General features: G+C 36.5%; 1 protein-coding gene across 1 annotated transcript in view; it reads right to left on the bottom strand.

Annotated features, from left to right (window-relative positions):
* The window catches only part of LRRC69 (leucine rich repeat containing 69), a 135,221-nt gene extending 118,492 nt beyond the window's left edge, over window positions 1–16,729 (bottom strand). Inside the window, exon 1 of the mRNA XM_081266853.1 lies at window positions 16,532–16,729. Within this exon, the coding sequence (XP_081122979.1) occupies window positions 16,532–16,714 (183 nt within the window). The 5' untranslated portion in view covers window positions 16,715–16,729. The remainder of the gene's footprint in view (window positions 1–16,531) is intronic.
* Between the last annotated feature and the right edge of the window lie 291 nt (window positions 16,730–17,020).

Below are 17,020 nucleotides of genomic sequence, written 5' to 3'. Positions count from 1 at the left end.
TAGTGCTAATTATGCCTGACTATGACATTGCATAGCAGAAGATGCAAAAAATGGGATATATTATCACTTAGATTCCTTTACCCAACTCTACTAGGCAATACCTAAATAACTGCCCAATAATCAACCTTTGAGGAATTCCCTACCTAATACATCCTGTTTTCAACCTCTCTGTAGCCTTTTCTTGGTTTTGTACACTTGCCACAAATAGTCTCTTTCTCTCTCCCAACCCTTCCTAAATTTATTTAATTCCAATGGCCCCCTCATACTTCTAACTTAACCTTACAGTGGCCTGCCTTGAGGTAGATATAGTTCTTCTTTCAAACTGAATAGGAGGAAAGCATGTCAGTGTTCATTGATGCCTTCGGATTATAAAATCTAGCTTAAATGTATAGCAGCAGTCTTTGTATAAGTAGGAGAGAAGTACATCAAAATTTATGAAGAAAAAGTAACTGATTAATTTATTAATGATAATACTAAGTGCTAACACTTAAGTGGAATTGAGTATGTGACAAATAGTCTTGAACACTAATATGGACCTCACAATAACACTGATTTTAAAGGAAACTGAATCCAAGGCCCAAACTGTGATTTAGAGTGAAATAATGTCTCTTGGCTCTATGATTTATACTCCCACCTTATTATACCAACTACACTATCTATTTTCCAGGAGAACTTACTCTTGCTCAAAATGATCGTACATACACACATACACCTACAAATGTACACACAAAATGGAATTGTCTCACATACACTCATTGAATGTACACTTTAAGTACACTTCTTTTATTTGTGTGCATATTGTGCAATAGTCAAAGCACAGGCTTTGGAAACCATCCCCTATGCAGTGTACTAGCTACCTGATCTTGGGCAAGTCACTCAAGTTCCTAAGCCTCTGTTTCTTTTTGAAAATGGGGATGCTAGTAGTATCTTCTTCTTAAAGCAGTTTTAAGAATTGGCATCAGGGGCTGGGGCTGTATCTCAGTGATAGAGTACTTGCCTAGAATGTGTGAAGCACTGGGTTCAATCCTCAGAATCACATATAAATAAATAAAATAAAGAAATACAACACTTAGAAAAAAAAAAAGAAAGGAAGAAAAGAAAAGAATTAGTGACAGTACTATGAGGTACCTGGCAAATAACAGCTATTATTAATTACTAACTATAATCTTTTGGGCCCAGGTCCTGGGAGAAAATGTTACACATGGTGCTAGAAATGCATTAGGTATTTTACACACACACACACACACACACACACACACACACACTTCTACTTATTTTCAAATTTTAAACCTATTTGCTTTCTTAACTTCTAACTCATTTTTTCAAATATTTCTATAGTCACAGTCACTTTTTTTTAAAAGGCCTGGGGCACAAAGTTTAATACAGTTTAAATCATGATTAAATTACAAATCATGATTACACATTCATTACTCAGTACAAGGTAAACAATGACTGTTAGGTTTAGCTGCAGGCACAATATCCATAAATATGCAATAGGATTGGTAGGATCTCCATGTGCAGGGTCAGCCATGGGCCTAGAAGTCAGCCTGCTTCACACTAATAACTCTCTAACCATAGTTGTGGGCCACAGTTACTAACGACAAACCTATTTTCTCTTCTAGTTTGAATGAATTTAGAAAATCACTTTATATTACAAATTATTAAAGGGGAACCCTCAAAAACTAAGAGACACTTAAGAAACACTTTTAGGCTGGAATAATTGAGAGAAACGTTCCTGTGCAATTTAACACTTGGAGAGTAATGGATTCCATTTACTGAATTACATCTAAAATCAGCTTGGACAATGGATATGACTCATAGAAGCTTTTCTAAGTGGTCTGATTGCAACAAAACCTTAAACACAATCCAGATGAGGCAAAAATCCACTAGAGTTGGGTACTAGCTGGACTGCCACTATTGACTATGCGTGAGCCTCCAGAGTTCACAAAGTTCCTGTAGGTCCCCTTCTCACAAATACGTTACCTGCCAGGAGATGAGTTCAGCTTCTGATTAAAATAGATGGCCCACAAACAAAATCTCATTCTACTATTTAGCATCTTTCTCTACCCAAGGTTCTAAACTTTTTCTTGTAACTTTGTGTGTGTGTGTGTGTGTGTGTGTGTGTGTTGAGAAACACAAGATTTGCTCTCTTAGCAAATTTCAAATATGCAATATAATATTACCTCTAGCAATATAATTGATCATTACATCTTCAGAGATTTTTTTATAATGTAAAACTGAACATTTTACCTGTTAACGTACATCTCCCCATCACCCATGTAACCACCATTGTATACTCTATTTCTAAGAGTTTGAGTTTTTTAGATTCCACATAAAGTGATCACACGTAGTGTCTTCCTGTGTCTGACCTATTTCACTTAGCTTATTTATGAGGTTTGTCTATGTTGTTACCAATGACAGAAATTCACTCGTTCTAACACACACACACACACACACACACACACACACACACACACACAAACACTTATCCATTCATCCATTTATGGACCTTTAAGTTATTTCCATATTTCATCTTCTGTGAATAATGACATAGTGAACATAGGAGTGCATATGTCTCTTCCACATTGTATTTCCTTTGGATATATAACCAAAGGTGGAATTGCTGGATTATAAAGGTAGTTCTATTTTTTATTTTTTGAGGAAATTTCACACTGTTTTCCAAAGTGGCTATACCAATTTATAATCCCACCAATGGTGCACAAAGATTCCTTTCTTTACATCCTCACCACAATTGGTATCTTCTTTTGAGCAATGTCTATTTTAAAGTCCTTTTACTCATTTTTAATCAGATTATTTGATTTTTTCTATTGAATTGCAAAGTTAAGTTCTTTAGTTATTTACATATTTTAGATATCAACCCCCTGTTATATCCAGGATTTGTAAATATATTTTCCTTCTCATGGGATTCCTTTTCACATTGTTGATTGTATCCTTTGCTATGCAGAAGCTTTTATGATGTAGTCCTACTTGTCTGTTTACTTTTACTGTATACTGGTGTCATGTTCTAAAAGAATCATTGCCCCAGAGCAATGTCAATAAACTTTTCCCTTATGTTTCCTTCTAGTAATTTTACTGTTTGGGATCTTATATTTAAATCTTCAAACCATTCTGAGTTCATGTTGGCATATGATATGAAACACAGATCCAATTTTCTTATTCTCCACATGGATATTCAGTAAAGGGACTATACTTTTGTAGTTGTGTGCTCTTGGACTATCATCAAAGATAAGTGCACTACAAATGTATGGATTTATTCCTGGGCTCTCTATTTTGTTCCATTGTCTTATTTTATGGCAAAACCATGCAGTTTTGATTGCTATGACTTTGTAATATATTTTGAAACCAGGAATTATGATGCCTTCAGCTTTCCTCTTCTTGCTCAAGATTGCTTTGGCTACTCAGGACCTTTTATGCACTTAAGGATTGTTTTTCCATTTTTGTAAAATATACCATTGGGATTTTTTTTTTCATACCAGGAATTGAACTTGAGGGGACTTAACCACTGAGCACATCCCCAACCCTTTTTATTTTATTTATAGACAGGGTCTCACTGAGTTGCTTAGGGCCGCCATAAGTTGCTGAGGCTGGCTTTGAATTCACAATCCTCCTGCCTCATCCTCCCAAGTTGCTGGGATTCTGGTGTGCACCACCACACTCAGCTACCATTGGGATTTTGATAAATATTGCATTGAATTTCTAGACTGCTCCTGGTAATATGAACATTTTGAATGGAACATTTTAATATTGATTCTTCCAATCCATGAACATGGGGTGTCTTTCCATTTATTTCCTTGATCAATGTTCCATAATTTTCAACATACACACCCTTAACCTGTTACATTTTAGATATGAAGTTTCTCCCCCAAAGCTCATATATGAAAAACTGCAAATATGTTCAAAGGTGAAATGATTATATGATGAGAAGTGTAACCTAATACATGGATTAATCAACTGATATGGATTAACTGGGTGGTAACTGTAGGATTAACTGGGTGGTAACTGTAGGCGGGAAGGGTGTGACTGCAGGAAGAATGTTGTGAGGGGCATGCCTTTGGAATTTACATTTTGTCCCTAGTGAGAGGAACTCTCTCTGAGTATCTTTCCTCCACCATGCCCACCCACCATGACATTCTGCTACACTTCAGACCCAGAGCCATGGAGTTGGCTGACTATGGACTGAACCTATATAACCAGGAGCAAAAAGAAACTTTTCTTCCTCTAAATTGTTCTTCTCGGGTCTTTTGGTTACAGAGATGCAAATCTGGCTGAAACAACCTCTATGGTTAAGCTTATTCCTAAGTATTTTATTGTGAATGGAATTGTCTTCTTGATTTCCTTTTCAGATAGTTTATGGGGTTGTTTGACATCACTCTGGCGCAATACCATACCACTAAGAAGTTAAAGTCTCAGTAGCAGTACAGAAGTCTTAGTGCAAGCCTGAGAATAGAAGCAGATGAAGGAAGGAATTAAAGTATTTTGGAAAAAAGGAACTCACTGGGTGTCCCTGTACCAAAATAGGATACAATAAACCAGGATAATGAATCCCTCTTTGATAGCCAGGCTTAGAAAAGAAGAGGTTTTCATATAGATGATGGAGAAAGAAGAGGTTTTCAGTGAATTGGACAAGAGAAAGGAAAGACCTGATGCTGATAAATGGAATAAATAATATCAGATCCTCTCTGTTTTGGTAGGATTGAGACTCAATGCCCAAAGAGGGAAAATCTACCTACCATCATTCGTCTCCTATTCCTCTATATAACTCTCTCCTTCATTATTTTAGAACTTCCACAGGATCAAATTCTCTGACTTCTCTGACTAGAGACTCAAATTGCATAAAGCAATTGTCTTTCATTAACATTTTTGCAATTACAATTTTACATTTATCTATATATTTATTGCCTTTCCTAACTGAACCTGAGAACAGGAACACATGGATGTTTTGTTCCTTTTTATATTGTCACTACCTAGCAGAGTACCTAGACTACTGCAGGCATATATAACTAGTTATTAATTATATGAATGAATGAACAAAATTAATTGGGTTGGGGTGATAAGAACAGTAAACATATGAAATGGAGAGACTGGGGACACAATAACAAATTTATAAGCTATTCAACTCTGCTTTGAGTTGGTCTTATTTACTGTCAATTGTTTATGGTCAAATAAAAAGCTATGGCAGACCAGGGTTTGTCCCAGGCAACCCACTCATGTGAGCAGCTTAAGGGGAACATTGCCACACTGCCATGGAACCTTGTGATGCGTTTCAACAAAGCTAACACAATTAGACATGACAGCTGTTTGTTTCTTTGGGGATTTTAAAATGATGTCTTATTTGCCTTTAAGAAAACATTTTCCTAGATGATTCCATAATCATAAGAGTATTGTGTTCATTTAAGTTGGACTTTGAAAATTGCTGGTTTTCTTCTTCGGCATTTCCTGGTGCTGCTGGAGGGTGTGTTTCTGCTCATGTTTCAGCGGCTTTGGCTGGGCCTTGGGGCTGCCCTCGGCTCCATGCTGCAGGTGTGACTCAGCACTAATCCATCCGGCTGAAACAACTGGTCAGCCCTTCTGATCCTACGGAGGTTAATGCCTACCGAGCCTTCATAGGTAGTGGCCACAGGTTTGAAACGGGGCTTGGGAGAGACAGTAAGGACCCACCCGTTGCATTGGTCGCCCGGCAAAGGGAAACGAACTGTCGCCATTTGCAAGAGACACCACCATGGCAGAGAACTGACGTCATCAGACTGCGGCGGAGGAGATAACTTAATTGAAACCTGCGGCTACAGCATCAAATAAATTTATAGGAGTAAACAGTAACTCAGCAGTCAAACAGAACAAGAAGTAACATGAGCAGCTTCAAAAAGCAAGGAAGAAAAGGAGTACAAACAATGCAGGACAGCCTAAATATTCAGGAGGACCTAGAGTCATCAGAAAAATGGTCATATAAAGAACTCAAGGAACACCTTAGACAGATGGAATGGAAACTTAAAGAGGATACAAGACAGCAAATTCAAGCAGCGAAAGAACACATTGAGAATGAATTACATAAACTGATAAAAGAAGAAGTTAAGCATCTTTATCAGGAGATAGAGATTATAAAAAATAATCAAACAATAATTCTAGAAATGAAGGAAACGATAAACCAAATTAAAAACTCAATTGAGAGTATCACTAACAGAGTGGAGCAAGTAGAAGCCAGAACGTCAGATAATGAAGACAAAATATATCATCTTGAAAAGAGTCTAGCCAACTCAGAAAGGCTGGTAAAAAATCACGAGAAAAACATCCAAGAGTTATGGGATAACATAAAAAAACCAAACTTAAGAGTCATCGGGATAGAGGAAGGTATAGAGATTCAAACCAAGGGAATGAGTAACCTGCTGAATGAAATGATTAGAGAAAACTTTCCAGAAATAAAAAAGGAAATGGATATACAAATTGTAGATGCATACAGGACACCGAGCATAAAAAATCACAGTAGACCAACGCCAAGACACATTGTTATGAAGATATCCAATATACAGAACAAAGAGAAAATATTAAAAGCTACAAGAGAAAAGAGGCAGATTACATTCAGGGGTAAAACAATAAGGTTAACAACGGATTTTTCATCACAGACGCTGAAAGCAAGAAGGTCCTGGAACAATGTATTTCAAACACTGAAAGACAATGGATGCCAACCAAGAATTCTGTATTTTGTATCCAGCAAAATTTAGCTTCAGGTATGACAATGAAATAAAAATCTTTCATGATAAACAAAAGTTAAAAGAATTTGCAGCCAGAAAACCAGCATTGCAAAGCATCTTGAGCAAAACACTACACGAGGAAGAAATGAAAAACAATAACCAAAACCATCAGTGGCAAGTGCCTCAGTAAAGACAGAGGGCGAGGGGAAAGATAATCACAGAGAAACAAACTAAATTTTTTTAAAAAAAGGATAAATAATCAAACATGGATGGAAGTACAAACCATATATCAATAGTAACTCTGAATGTTAATGGCTTAAACTCTCCAATAAAGCGACATAGGCTGGTATCATGGATTAAAAAAACAAATCCAACAATATGCTGCCTCCAAGAGACACATCTGATTGGAAAAGACATACACAGGCTGGAGGTGAAAGGATGGGAAAAAATATACCACGCACACGGTCCTCGTAAGCAAGCAGGGGTGGCCATCCTCATATCGAATAAAATTGACTTCAAGACTAAGTTAATCAAAAGGGATAAAGAAGGTCATTATATACTGTTAAAAGGAACCATTCACCAACAAGACATAACAATTATCAATATTTATGCACCAAATAATGGTGCTGCGACATTCATAAAACAAATTCTCCTCAAGTTCAAGAATCAAATAGACCACAACACAATAATTATGGGTGACTTCAACACACTTCTCTCACCATTGGACAGATCCTCCAAACAAAAGTTGAATAAAGAAACTATACAACTCAATATCACAATCAATAACGTAGACTTAACTGACATATATAGAATATATCAACCATCATCAAATGGATATACTTTTTTCTCAGCAGCACATGGATCCTTCTCAAAAATAGACCATATATTATGCCATAGGGCAACACTCAGTAAATATAAAGGGGTGGAGATAATACCATGCATTTTATCTGATCATAATGGAATGAAACTGGAAATCAATGATAAAAGAAGGAAGGAAAAATCCTACATCACATGGAAAATCAACAATATGTTACTGAATGATCAATGGGTTACAGAAGACATAAAGGAGGAAATCAAAAAATTCTTAGAGATAAATGAAAATACAGACACAACATATCGGAATCTATGGGACACAATGAAAGCAGTTTTAAGAGGAAAATTCATCGCCTGGTGGTCATTCCTCAAAAAAAGAAAAAACCAACAAATAAATAAGCTCGCACTTCATCTCAAAGCCCTAGAAAAGGAAGAGCAAAACAACAGCAAATGTAGCAGAAGGCAAGAAATAATTAAAATCAGAGCGGAAATCAATGAAATGGAAACAAAAGAAACTATTGAAAAAATTAACAAAACTAAAAGTTGGTTCTTCGAAAAAATAAATAAGATCGACAGACCTTTAGCCATGCTAATGAAGAGAAGAAGAGAGAGAACTCAAATTACTAACATACGGGATGAAAAAGGCAATATCACAACAGATGCTACAGAAATACAGAAGACAATTAGAAATTATTTTGAAAACCTATATTCCAATAAAATAGAAGATAGTGAAGACATCGATAAATTTGTTAAGTCATATGATTTGCCCAGACTGAGTCAGGAGGATACACACAATTTGAACAGACCAATATCAATGGATGAAATTGAAGAAGCCATCAAAAGACTACCAACCAAGAAAAGCCCAGGACCGGATGGGTATACAGCGGAGTTTTACAAAACCTTTAAAGAAGAATTAATACCAATACTTTTCAAGTTATTTCAGGAAATAGAAAAAGAGGGAGCTCTGCCAAATTCATTCTATGAGGCCAACATCACCCTGATTCCGAAACCAGACAAAGACACCTCAAAGAAAGAAAACTACAGACCAATATCTCTAATGAACCTAGATGCAAAAATCCTCAATAAAATTCTGGCGAATCGAATACAAAAACACATCAAAAAAATTGTGCACCATGATCAAGTAGGATTCATCCCTGGGATGCAAGGATGGTTCAATATACGGAAATCAATAAATGTTATTCACCATATCAATAGACTTAAAGATAAGAACCATATGATCATCTCGATAGATGCAGAGAAAGCATTCGACAAAGTACAGCATCCCTTTATGTTCAAAACATTAGAAAAACTAGGGATAACAGGAACTTACCTTGACATTGTAAAAGCTATCTATGCTAAGCCTCAGGCTAGCATCATTCTGAATGGACAAAAGTTAAAGGCATTCCCTCTAAAATCTGGAACAAGACAGGGATGCCCTCTATCACCACTTCTATTCAATATAGTTCTTGAAACACTGGCCAGAGCAATTAGACAGACGAAAGAAATTAAAGGCATAAAAATTGGAAAAGAAGAACTTAAATTATCACTATTTGCAGATGACATGATTCTATACCTAGAAGACCCAAAAGGGTCTACAAAGAAACTACTAGAACTAATAAATGAATTCAGCAAAGTGGCAGGATATAAAATCAACACGCATAAATCAAAGGCATTTCTGTATATCAGCGACAAAACTTCTGAAACGGAAATGAGGAAAAACACTCCATTCACAATACCCTCAAAAAAAATAAAATACTTGGGAATCAACCTAACAAAAGAGGTGAAAGATTTATACAATGAAAACTACAGAACCCTAAAGAGAGAAGATTTTAGAAGATGGAAAAATATACCCTGTTCATGAATAGGCAGAACTAACATTATCAAAATGGCGATATTACCAAAAGTTCTCTATAGGTTTAATGCAATGTCAATCAAAATCCCAATGGCATTTCTTGTAGAAATAGAGAAAGCAATCATGAAATTCATATGGAAAAATAAAAGACCCAGAATAGCAAAAGCAATTCTAAGCAGGAAGTGTGAATCTGGCGGTATAGCGATACCAGATTTCAAACTATATTACAGAGCAATAGTGACAAAAACAGCATGGTACTGGTACCGAAACAGGCGGGTGGACCAATGGTATAGAATAGAGGACACAGAGACTAATCCACAAAGTTACAACTATCTTATATTTGATAAAGGGGCTAAAAGCATGCAATGGAGGAAGGATAGCATCTTCAACAAATGGTGTGGGAAAACTGGAAATCCATATGCAACAAAATGAAACTGAATCCCTTTCTCTCGCCATGCACAAAAGTTAACTCAAAATGGATCAAGGAGCTTGATATCAAATCAGAGACTCTGCGTCTGATAGAAGAAAAAGTTGGCTCCGATCTACATATTGTGGGGTCGGGCTCCAAATTCCTTAATAGGACACCCATAGCACAAGAGTTAATAACAAGAATCAACAAATGGGACTTACTTAAACTAAAAAGTTTTTTCTCAGCAAGAGAAACAATAAGAGAGGTAAATAGGGAGCCTACATCCTGGGAACAAATTTTTACTCCTCACACTTCAGATAGAGCCCTAATATCCAGAGTATACAAAGAACTCAAAGAATTAGACAATAAGATAACAAATAACCCAATCAACAAATGGGCCAAGGACCTGAACAGACACTTCTCAGAGGAGGATATACAATCAATCAACAAGTACATGAAAAAATGCTCACCATCTCTAGCAGTCAGAGAAATGCAAATCAAAACCACCCTAAGATACCATCTCACTCCAGTAAGATTGGCAGCCACTATGAAGTCAAACAACAACAAGTGCTGGCGAGGATGTGGGGAAAAGGGTACACTTGTACATTGCTGGTGGGACTGCAAATTGGTGTGGCCAATTTGGAAAGCAGTTTGGAGATTCCTGGGAAAGTTGGGAATGGAACCACCATTTGACCCTGCTATTGCCCTTCTCGGACTATTCCCTGAAGACCTTAAAAGAGCATGCTACAGGGATACTGCCACATCGATGTTCATAGCAGCACAATTCACAATAGCCAGACTGTGGAACCAACCCAGATGCCCTTCAATAGATGAATGGATAAAAAAAAATGTGGCATCTATACACAATGGAGTACTATGCAGCAATAAAAAATGACAAAATCATAGAATTTGCAGGGAAATGGATGGCACTAGAGCAGATTATGCTTAGTGAAGCTAGCCAATCCCTAAAAAACAAATACCAAATGTCTTCTTTGATATAATGAGAGCAACTATGAACAGAGCAGGGAGGAAGAGCAGGAAGAAAAGATTAACATTAAACAGAGACATGAGATGGGAGAGAAAGGGAGAGAAAAGGGAAATTGCATGGAAATAAAGGGAGACCCTCATTGCTATACAAAATTACATATAAGAGGTTGTGAGGGGAATGGGAAAATAAACATAGAGAGAAATGAATTACAGTAGATGGGGTAGAGAAGAAGATGGGAGGGGAGGGGAGGGGGGATAGTAGGGGATAGGAAAGGTAGCAGAATACAACAATTACTAATAGGGCATTATGTAAAATTGTGGGTGTGTAACCGACGTGATTCTGCAATCTGCATTTGGGGTAAAATTCGGGGTTCATAACGCACTTCAATCTAATGTATGAAATATGATATGTCAAGAGCTTTGTAATGTTGTGAACAACCAATAAAAAAAATAAACAAAAAAAAAAAAAGAAAATTTCTTCCATTGCATTCCACTTGAGGTGACAATACATGGCTTACTAGGTGCCAGGCACTAGAAACAAGACAGTTTTGCCCTCAAAATTCATATAGTATTTATTTATAAATTATTGACATCTCAACATTTCAATAATAATAAGCTAAATACAGTCAGGATAAATTATAAGAAATCAACTCATTTTTTTCCTGTCTCTACAGGTAATTGAATTTTTCCAGATCTTCACTAGTCAAATTAGCAAAAAGTGGGGAGGAGGAGAAGGAAGATCTATATTCATTAAAGACCCTCCCCTGTTTGTTTTTTTTCATTATTGTTAGTTACATCATAATGGTAATACCAATTATAATAGTAACTAAAATGTATTGAAAGTTCTATGTGCTAGCTATGGAATTTTATATATATTAACATTTGATTTAATCCCTAAACATGAAGGAGAAGCAACAGTTTTCTCGCACCTATATTCTCAGGACCAGCTTAAACATAAGGAAGTAAATGGGATACATTTGATAAAAGAATGTGTACACAAACAAGGGCAATTCCACATAGTGTCCAAGCTGGCCATCTTCAGTCAACCTGATTCTTATTTTTTTTTAAGAACTATAGATTGAAAACCATACTCTGAGAAATTTCACACTAAATATATAGACTAACAAAATAATAGAGCTGAAAACAACCTCAGAAGAAACCTCATTTTATAAATGTATTCACTGGTTAGGTGACCTTTGACATGTGACTTAACCTCTTCCTGAACAATACTTTTAATAATAGCTGGAGGGTAGCAATTCCCTGGCAGGATTACATAAAATGAATGAGGATCTCCTGCTCTGGTATCTGGCTCTCAATAAGTGACTGATGTTATCCTCTTGGCTTGTGAGTGCAGAAATGTAAAAGTGGTATGCTTGTTTTAGGAACCAAAGAATTATCAAGACTATCTTAATACATTGCATTCTGTGAAGGATAGAACAAAAATCATCATAAATTATAAAAAATTAACCCTTTTTTTCCTAATCATTACAAGTGATTAGAATTTTGCAGAGCTTCTTCAGTCAAATTAACAAACAAAACAAAACCAAAAATCTCAAAAAGAAGAGAGAGAGGGGCTGGGCTGTGGCTCAGTGGTGGCACACTTGCATGGCACATGTGAGACACTGGGTTCCGTTCTTGGCACCATATAAATAAAGAAGGTCTATCAACAACCAATATAAACATATGTGTACACACACACACACACACACACACACACATATATATATATATATATATGAAGAGAGAGAACTGGAATTCTCCAAAGAACTAAACCCCTTTATTTTTATCATTGTTGTTGGTTATATCCTAATGGTAACAATTATATTAGCAACAAACATATATTGAAAAGTTCCCATGTGCCAGCTATGGAAATTTATAGATATTGACATCTAATATAATCCCCAAACTATAGTAAACTGGAATTCCTATGATGATTAAAGAAAAGGTAGTAAAAGACAAGCACAATACCAACAAAAGTAGTGGATGGATGGATAGTTTTAAAATCATTATTGACGAAGTGTATAACTTACAGCAATGCAAGAAAGAATTCAAACTAACTTCTGAAAATTACATTGTGGATTTTATACAGGAAAACATTACAATAAGGATTGTTATATTTACTGAAGTATAGCATATATATCCCAGGTTATAAAGACCACAAGGACACTTTTCATCACAAGTCATTCAACATTTCAGAGGATACCACAAGCCCCACCTCTTTCTCCTGCTTTGTTTTTCTCCTGAGTACTAATCATCCCCTAGCCTCCTAATTGGTTGTTTCCTACAACTCTTCTGATGAGAAGCAAATCCTGTGAAGGCAGGATTTCCATGTTTTGCTCACTGCTGAATTACCAGTTTCCAGGTGCTCAATACTGTTGTGGATTGAATAAAATGAAGGCAGAAATTGAGGTTGTAAAAGGAGTCAGAATCAAAATGGAGTTAATTTGTGAAGCCCAAACAAAAACATAAACATTATTATTATTATTATTATTATTATTATTATTATTATTATTGAGCTGGGAGATTATGAAGGAGAAAATTATGTTTGTAGAGTGCTTGATAACAACAACCGTTGATAAAAGACTACCAGAACCACAACCTTGCAGGAGAATACTTCTGCCAGGACTCCTATTCAGGAGTTGTCTTCTCAAATTTGTCACCAACCTTGTGGCCCAGGATTATTCTATCAAAGTAATTTACATAATCCTCCTCATTTTGCCTTTAAAAATTTCCCCTTGTCTCAACCTCTTTGAACACACACATAGTTTACCATGTCACATATATTTATATTGCAGTATTCTACTAGTTCCAAATAAATGTGCTAATCTTTGGAGAATCTTTCTCTGTATGTTCCTTAGATTGGCAAGACCCATAGAGATTAAGTGCTTTCTATTTAACTAAAAAGTGGCTGAACCAGTACAGTTATTGCAACACTTCTATATGGCAGCACTTCCAAACTCTTATTCAGTCCTCTTATTTTCAATCTCTTCTCTCTCTCTCTCTCTCTCTCTCTCTCTCTCTCTCTCTCTCTCTCTCTCTCTTGCCCTTTTTATTAGCAGTTGCATGGCTGAGAAATATTTCTGAATTGTGTCAAAAATCTATATCCATTCTTCAAGTATTTCCTGTACATTCTTTTGTAGTTGCTTCTAGAACTTCCATTACAAAGGGGAAATAGTTTTGTTTTGACTTTCAAAATTCCACAATCTTTGAAAAAAAACTACTCATTTTTTAAGAAAAAAATACTAGTCTTTAAGAAAAACTATTAGTTCATGAACAATTAAATTGCTTAATGCCATTAGCCTGAATCAACCTTGTAAGCTCTTTAAAGATGGACCAAAAGTAGCCAAGTTTCAAATGAGTTGAATTTGTAGCAATGTGATTTCTTCTTTAAAAATAAGAGTTGAGCCAGACATAGTGGCCCATGCCTGTAATCCCCGTGACTTGGGAGGCTGAGGCAAGAGGATGGAGAATTCAAAGCCAGCATCAGCAAAAGCCAGGCCCTAAATAACTCAGTGAGACCTTATCTCTAAATAAAATACAAAATAGGGTTGCAGATGTGGCTCAGAGGTTGAGTGCCCCTGAGTTCAATCCCCAGTACCCCCTACCCCCAAAAAATATTGATAATAAGAAGAATTGATCCAGTTCCTTCTTGAAGAAATTGAGAGAGAGTAAATTGAAGTCAAAACTTAGGGTTACTTGGGAATAGTAGACATAATGAGGAAAGAAGCACCAAAGAAGTCACAAAATGAAGACAATGCTATGGGCAATCAATCAGACTGTTGCACCACTACCACCCCCAAAGTGTATTTTAGAACATATAAGTCTTTACTACAAAACTATTAATCAAATGTGAGAAAGATTTGCTAGAACAAAGAGACCAGGCCAGATGCAAACTTCACAGATCATTTCAGCCTTTATTCAGAAATGGGACTACACAAACGGGAATGGACCCACTTTCCTGAACAAAAGAGGGGACTGGGCTTATGTAGGTTATACTGAGAGGTGATTTAATTAATGAGCGAGTCAGTTTGGACACTCAAAAATTGGAGGTCTGTTTTACCAGGAGAAATGGGAGGGAGTCTAGGGTCAGCAGTCAGGCTCTGGGATTTATCTTATTAGACCTAATGGAGGGCCTGGGGTGGTTGATATCTGGAAAGGATTTGTTTACAGAAAGATTAATGCTTTGGCCTCTACCCAGAGACTGCTTTTCTAAGTTTTATGGACACCTCTTCCCCATGTTTTGTTTTATCACCCGGAAAGAATGTATTGGGAAAGGATCAGTGCTCTCAATGTATGCTTTCCTTTTCATTCCCCCAGGGCTCACCATTTTGAGGATTTGTCATTTTCCATATTTAATAAGAATACAGACACTTTCAGGTATGAAAAAGATAAAAAAAAAACCATCACATACCCAGACTAAGATGATATTTAGAGAATTACCACTAAAAAAAATTAAAAAAACAAAACAAAACCAAAAAAAAGAATATGGGGATAATATGGAATACAGAAAAACCATGGGTCCAATCAGGAGGGCAGTAAACCATCAGTCCAATCAGGGCAAAAAGACAGTCAATATAGGTAATAAATGGTAAGTCAAGAAAAAAGAATTAACGGTGATTCTTTATAGAGGTTACCATTGGGTATAAGGGAGGATGGCACAAAAGATAGTTTTTTATGTTAAGCTTTTTTTTTAGAATTTCATTTTCTTGAAACAATGTACAGTATTATTACAACAGAAATAAATTCAAGCAAAGAGAGAGAATCCAATCATGGCTTAGTCAAACCTTAAATCATTTTGCATAGAAATTCATCTACTCATTAGAAAAGCTCAAATCCTTGTTGCCTTAGAAGTGTGCTATTTGAAGTTACTACCCAAGGGAAAAATTTATGAACATTACCCTATTTCTTGTAAAGATACAACCATCGATAACAAGCTCAAATAACTTCCTTAAACCTAAAAAGGCAATGAGGCAGAGTGAAGATAAGAAGATATTTAGTTTTTGGAACTCAAAGATCAGTGAGCTAAAATGAGTTAGCTGCTTATACGTTCTTTTGGCAATGATGACAGTTTAGAAGTGAACAAAAAGAAAAAACAATGTTAATATCCCTGGCCTTCTCTCAACCTCAACATTTTTCGCAGCTGGAGATTCACATTGTTACACAGAAATGTTTAACACAAGCATCTGGGATTCATTCATGTCGATTGTTGCTCCTTAAGAAGGGCATTCCTTATTTAAAATATTAACCTTCTTTTAAGGACTATTTCAGAAGAAATGAATGTCCCATCCTTCCTATTCCTTGCCAATGCTCCATTTCAAAGTTTTGACCTGCTCCAGGAAATTGAAAAGGAACTCCCTTTCTACATCCTAAATGTCTCTTCATTTCTTCTGTAAAAGCTTAAGGACCATCCTCAGGGTGAACAGCCTCTCCTGGATCCTCAAACCTGTTTCCAGATGTGAGCCCCCAAGGTAGAGAGCAGACCCAGGCTTCTAGCCCTTTTCCAGATGACAGCCTCCAGAAAGATGAGTGTGGTAGAGAGACCTAATCCCCTGATTCCAGATGTAGGCCAAAGAGCACATGAATAAATTGAAACATCTCCTCTCCCTACCATGTGTAATTCCCTAAGCAAGAAAACCTTCTGATGCCTCTCCAACAACACTCCACACTAAGTCTCCAGAGAGCTATGTCATCATAGATCAAAGTCTTATTGTTCTGTCTCTCTTCCTATTTCCATCCTCAACCCAAAGACACTCGATTCCTCACCTGGGTCAAGGTGCTTATCTCCGGGCACACTTTGGAGATTAGGTTATTTTGAAGACATAGATTCTTCAGGTCAGGCAGTAGTTCTAAAGTTGAGGGCATCTTTCTTATTTTTTTCCCATTCAAAGTAACGATCTGAGTTTGTCCATGACCCTTTATTGCTCTTATTAACAATCTCTCAGTCATGATCTTTGAAGAGAAGTAGAAAATGAAGAAAGTAATGTCACATCAAAGATTCGAGTTCTTTATTATTCATCTTTAGAATCTTTAACTGTAGAATTGGTGTGCCATAGAAACAGAAACATTCTGAGATCCTCCCTGGTGAAGGTAGGAGGCACTGGATGGTTTCCTATAGAAAAGGCAGAGAGGGAAAATAGCTGGTTCAGGTTTGGAGCAGGAAATGTGCAAGATAAACCTTGAATACCTTAGGCCAGAGACAAAGATGTTATCAAAGACAAGATCACATCAAAAGGACACAGGAGCCAAGTTCTG

The sequence above is a fragment of the Spermophilus citellus genome (assembly GCF_964194105.1).
Source record: "Spermophilus citellus genome assembly, chromosome: 14".
Classification (NCBI taxonomy): domain Eukaryota; kingdom Metazoa; phylum Chordata; class Mammalia; order Rodentia; family Sciuridae; genus Spermophilus; species Spermophilus citellus.
This window is presented reverse-complemented; position numbering and strand designations above follow the sequence as displayed.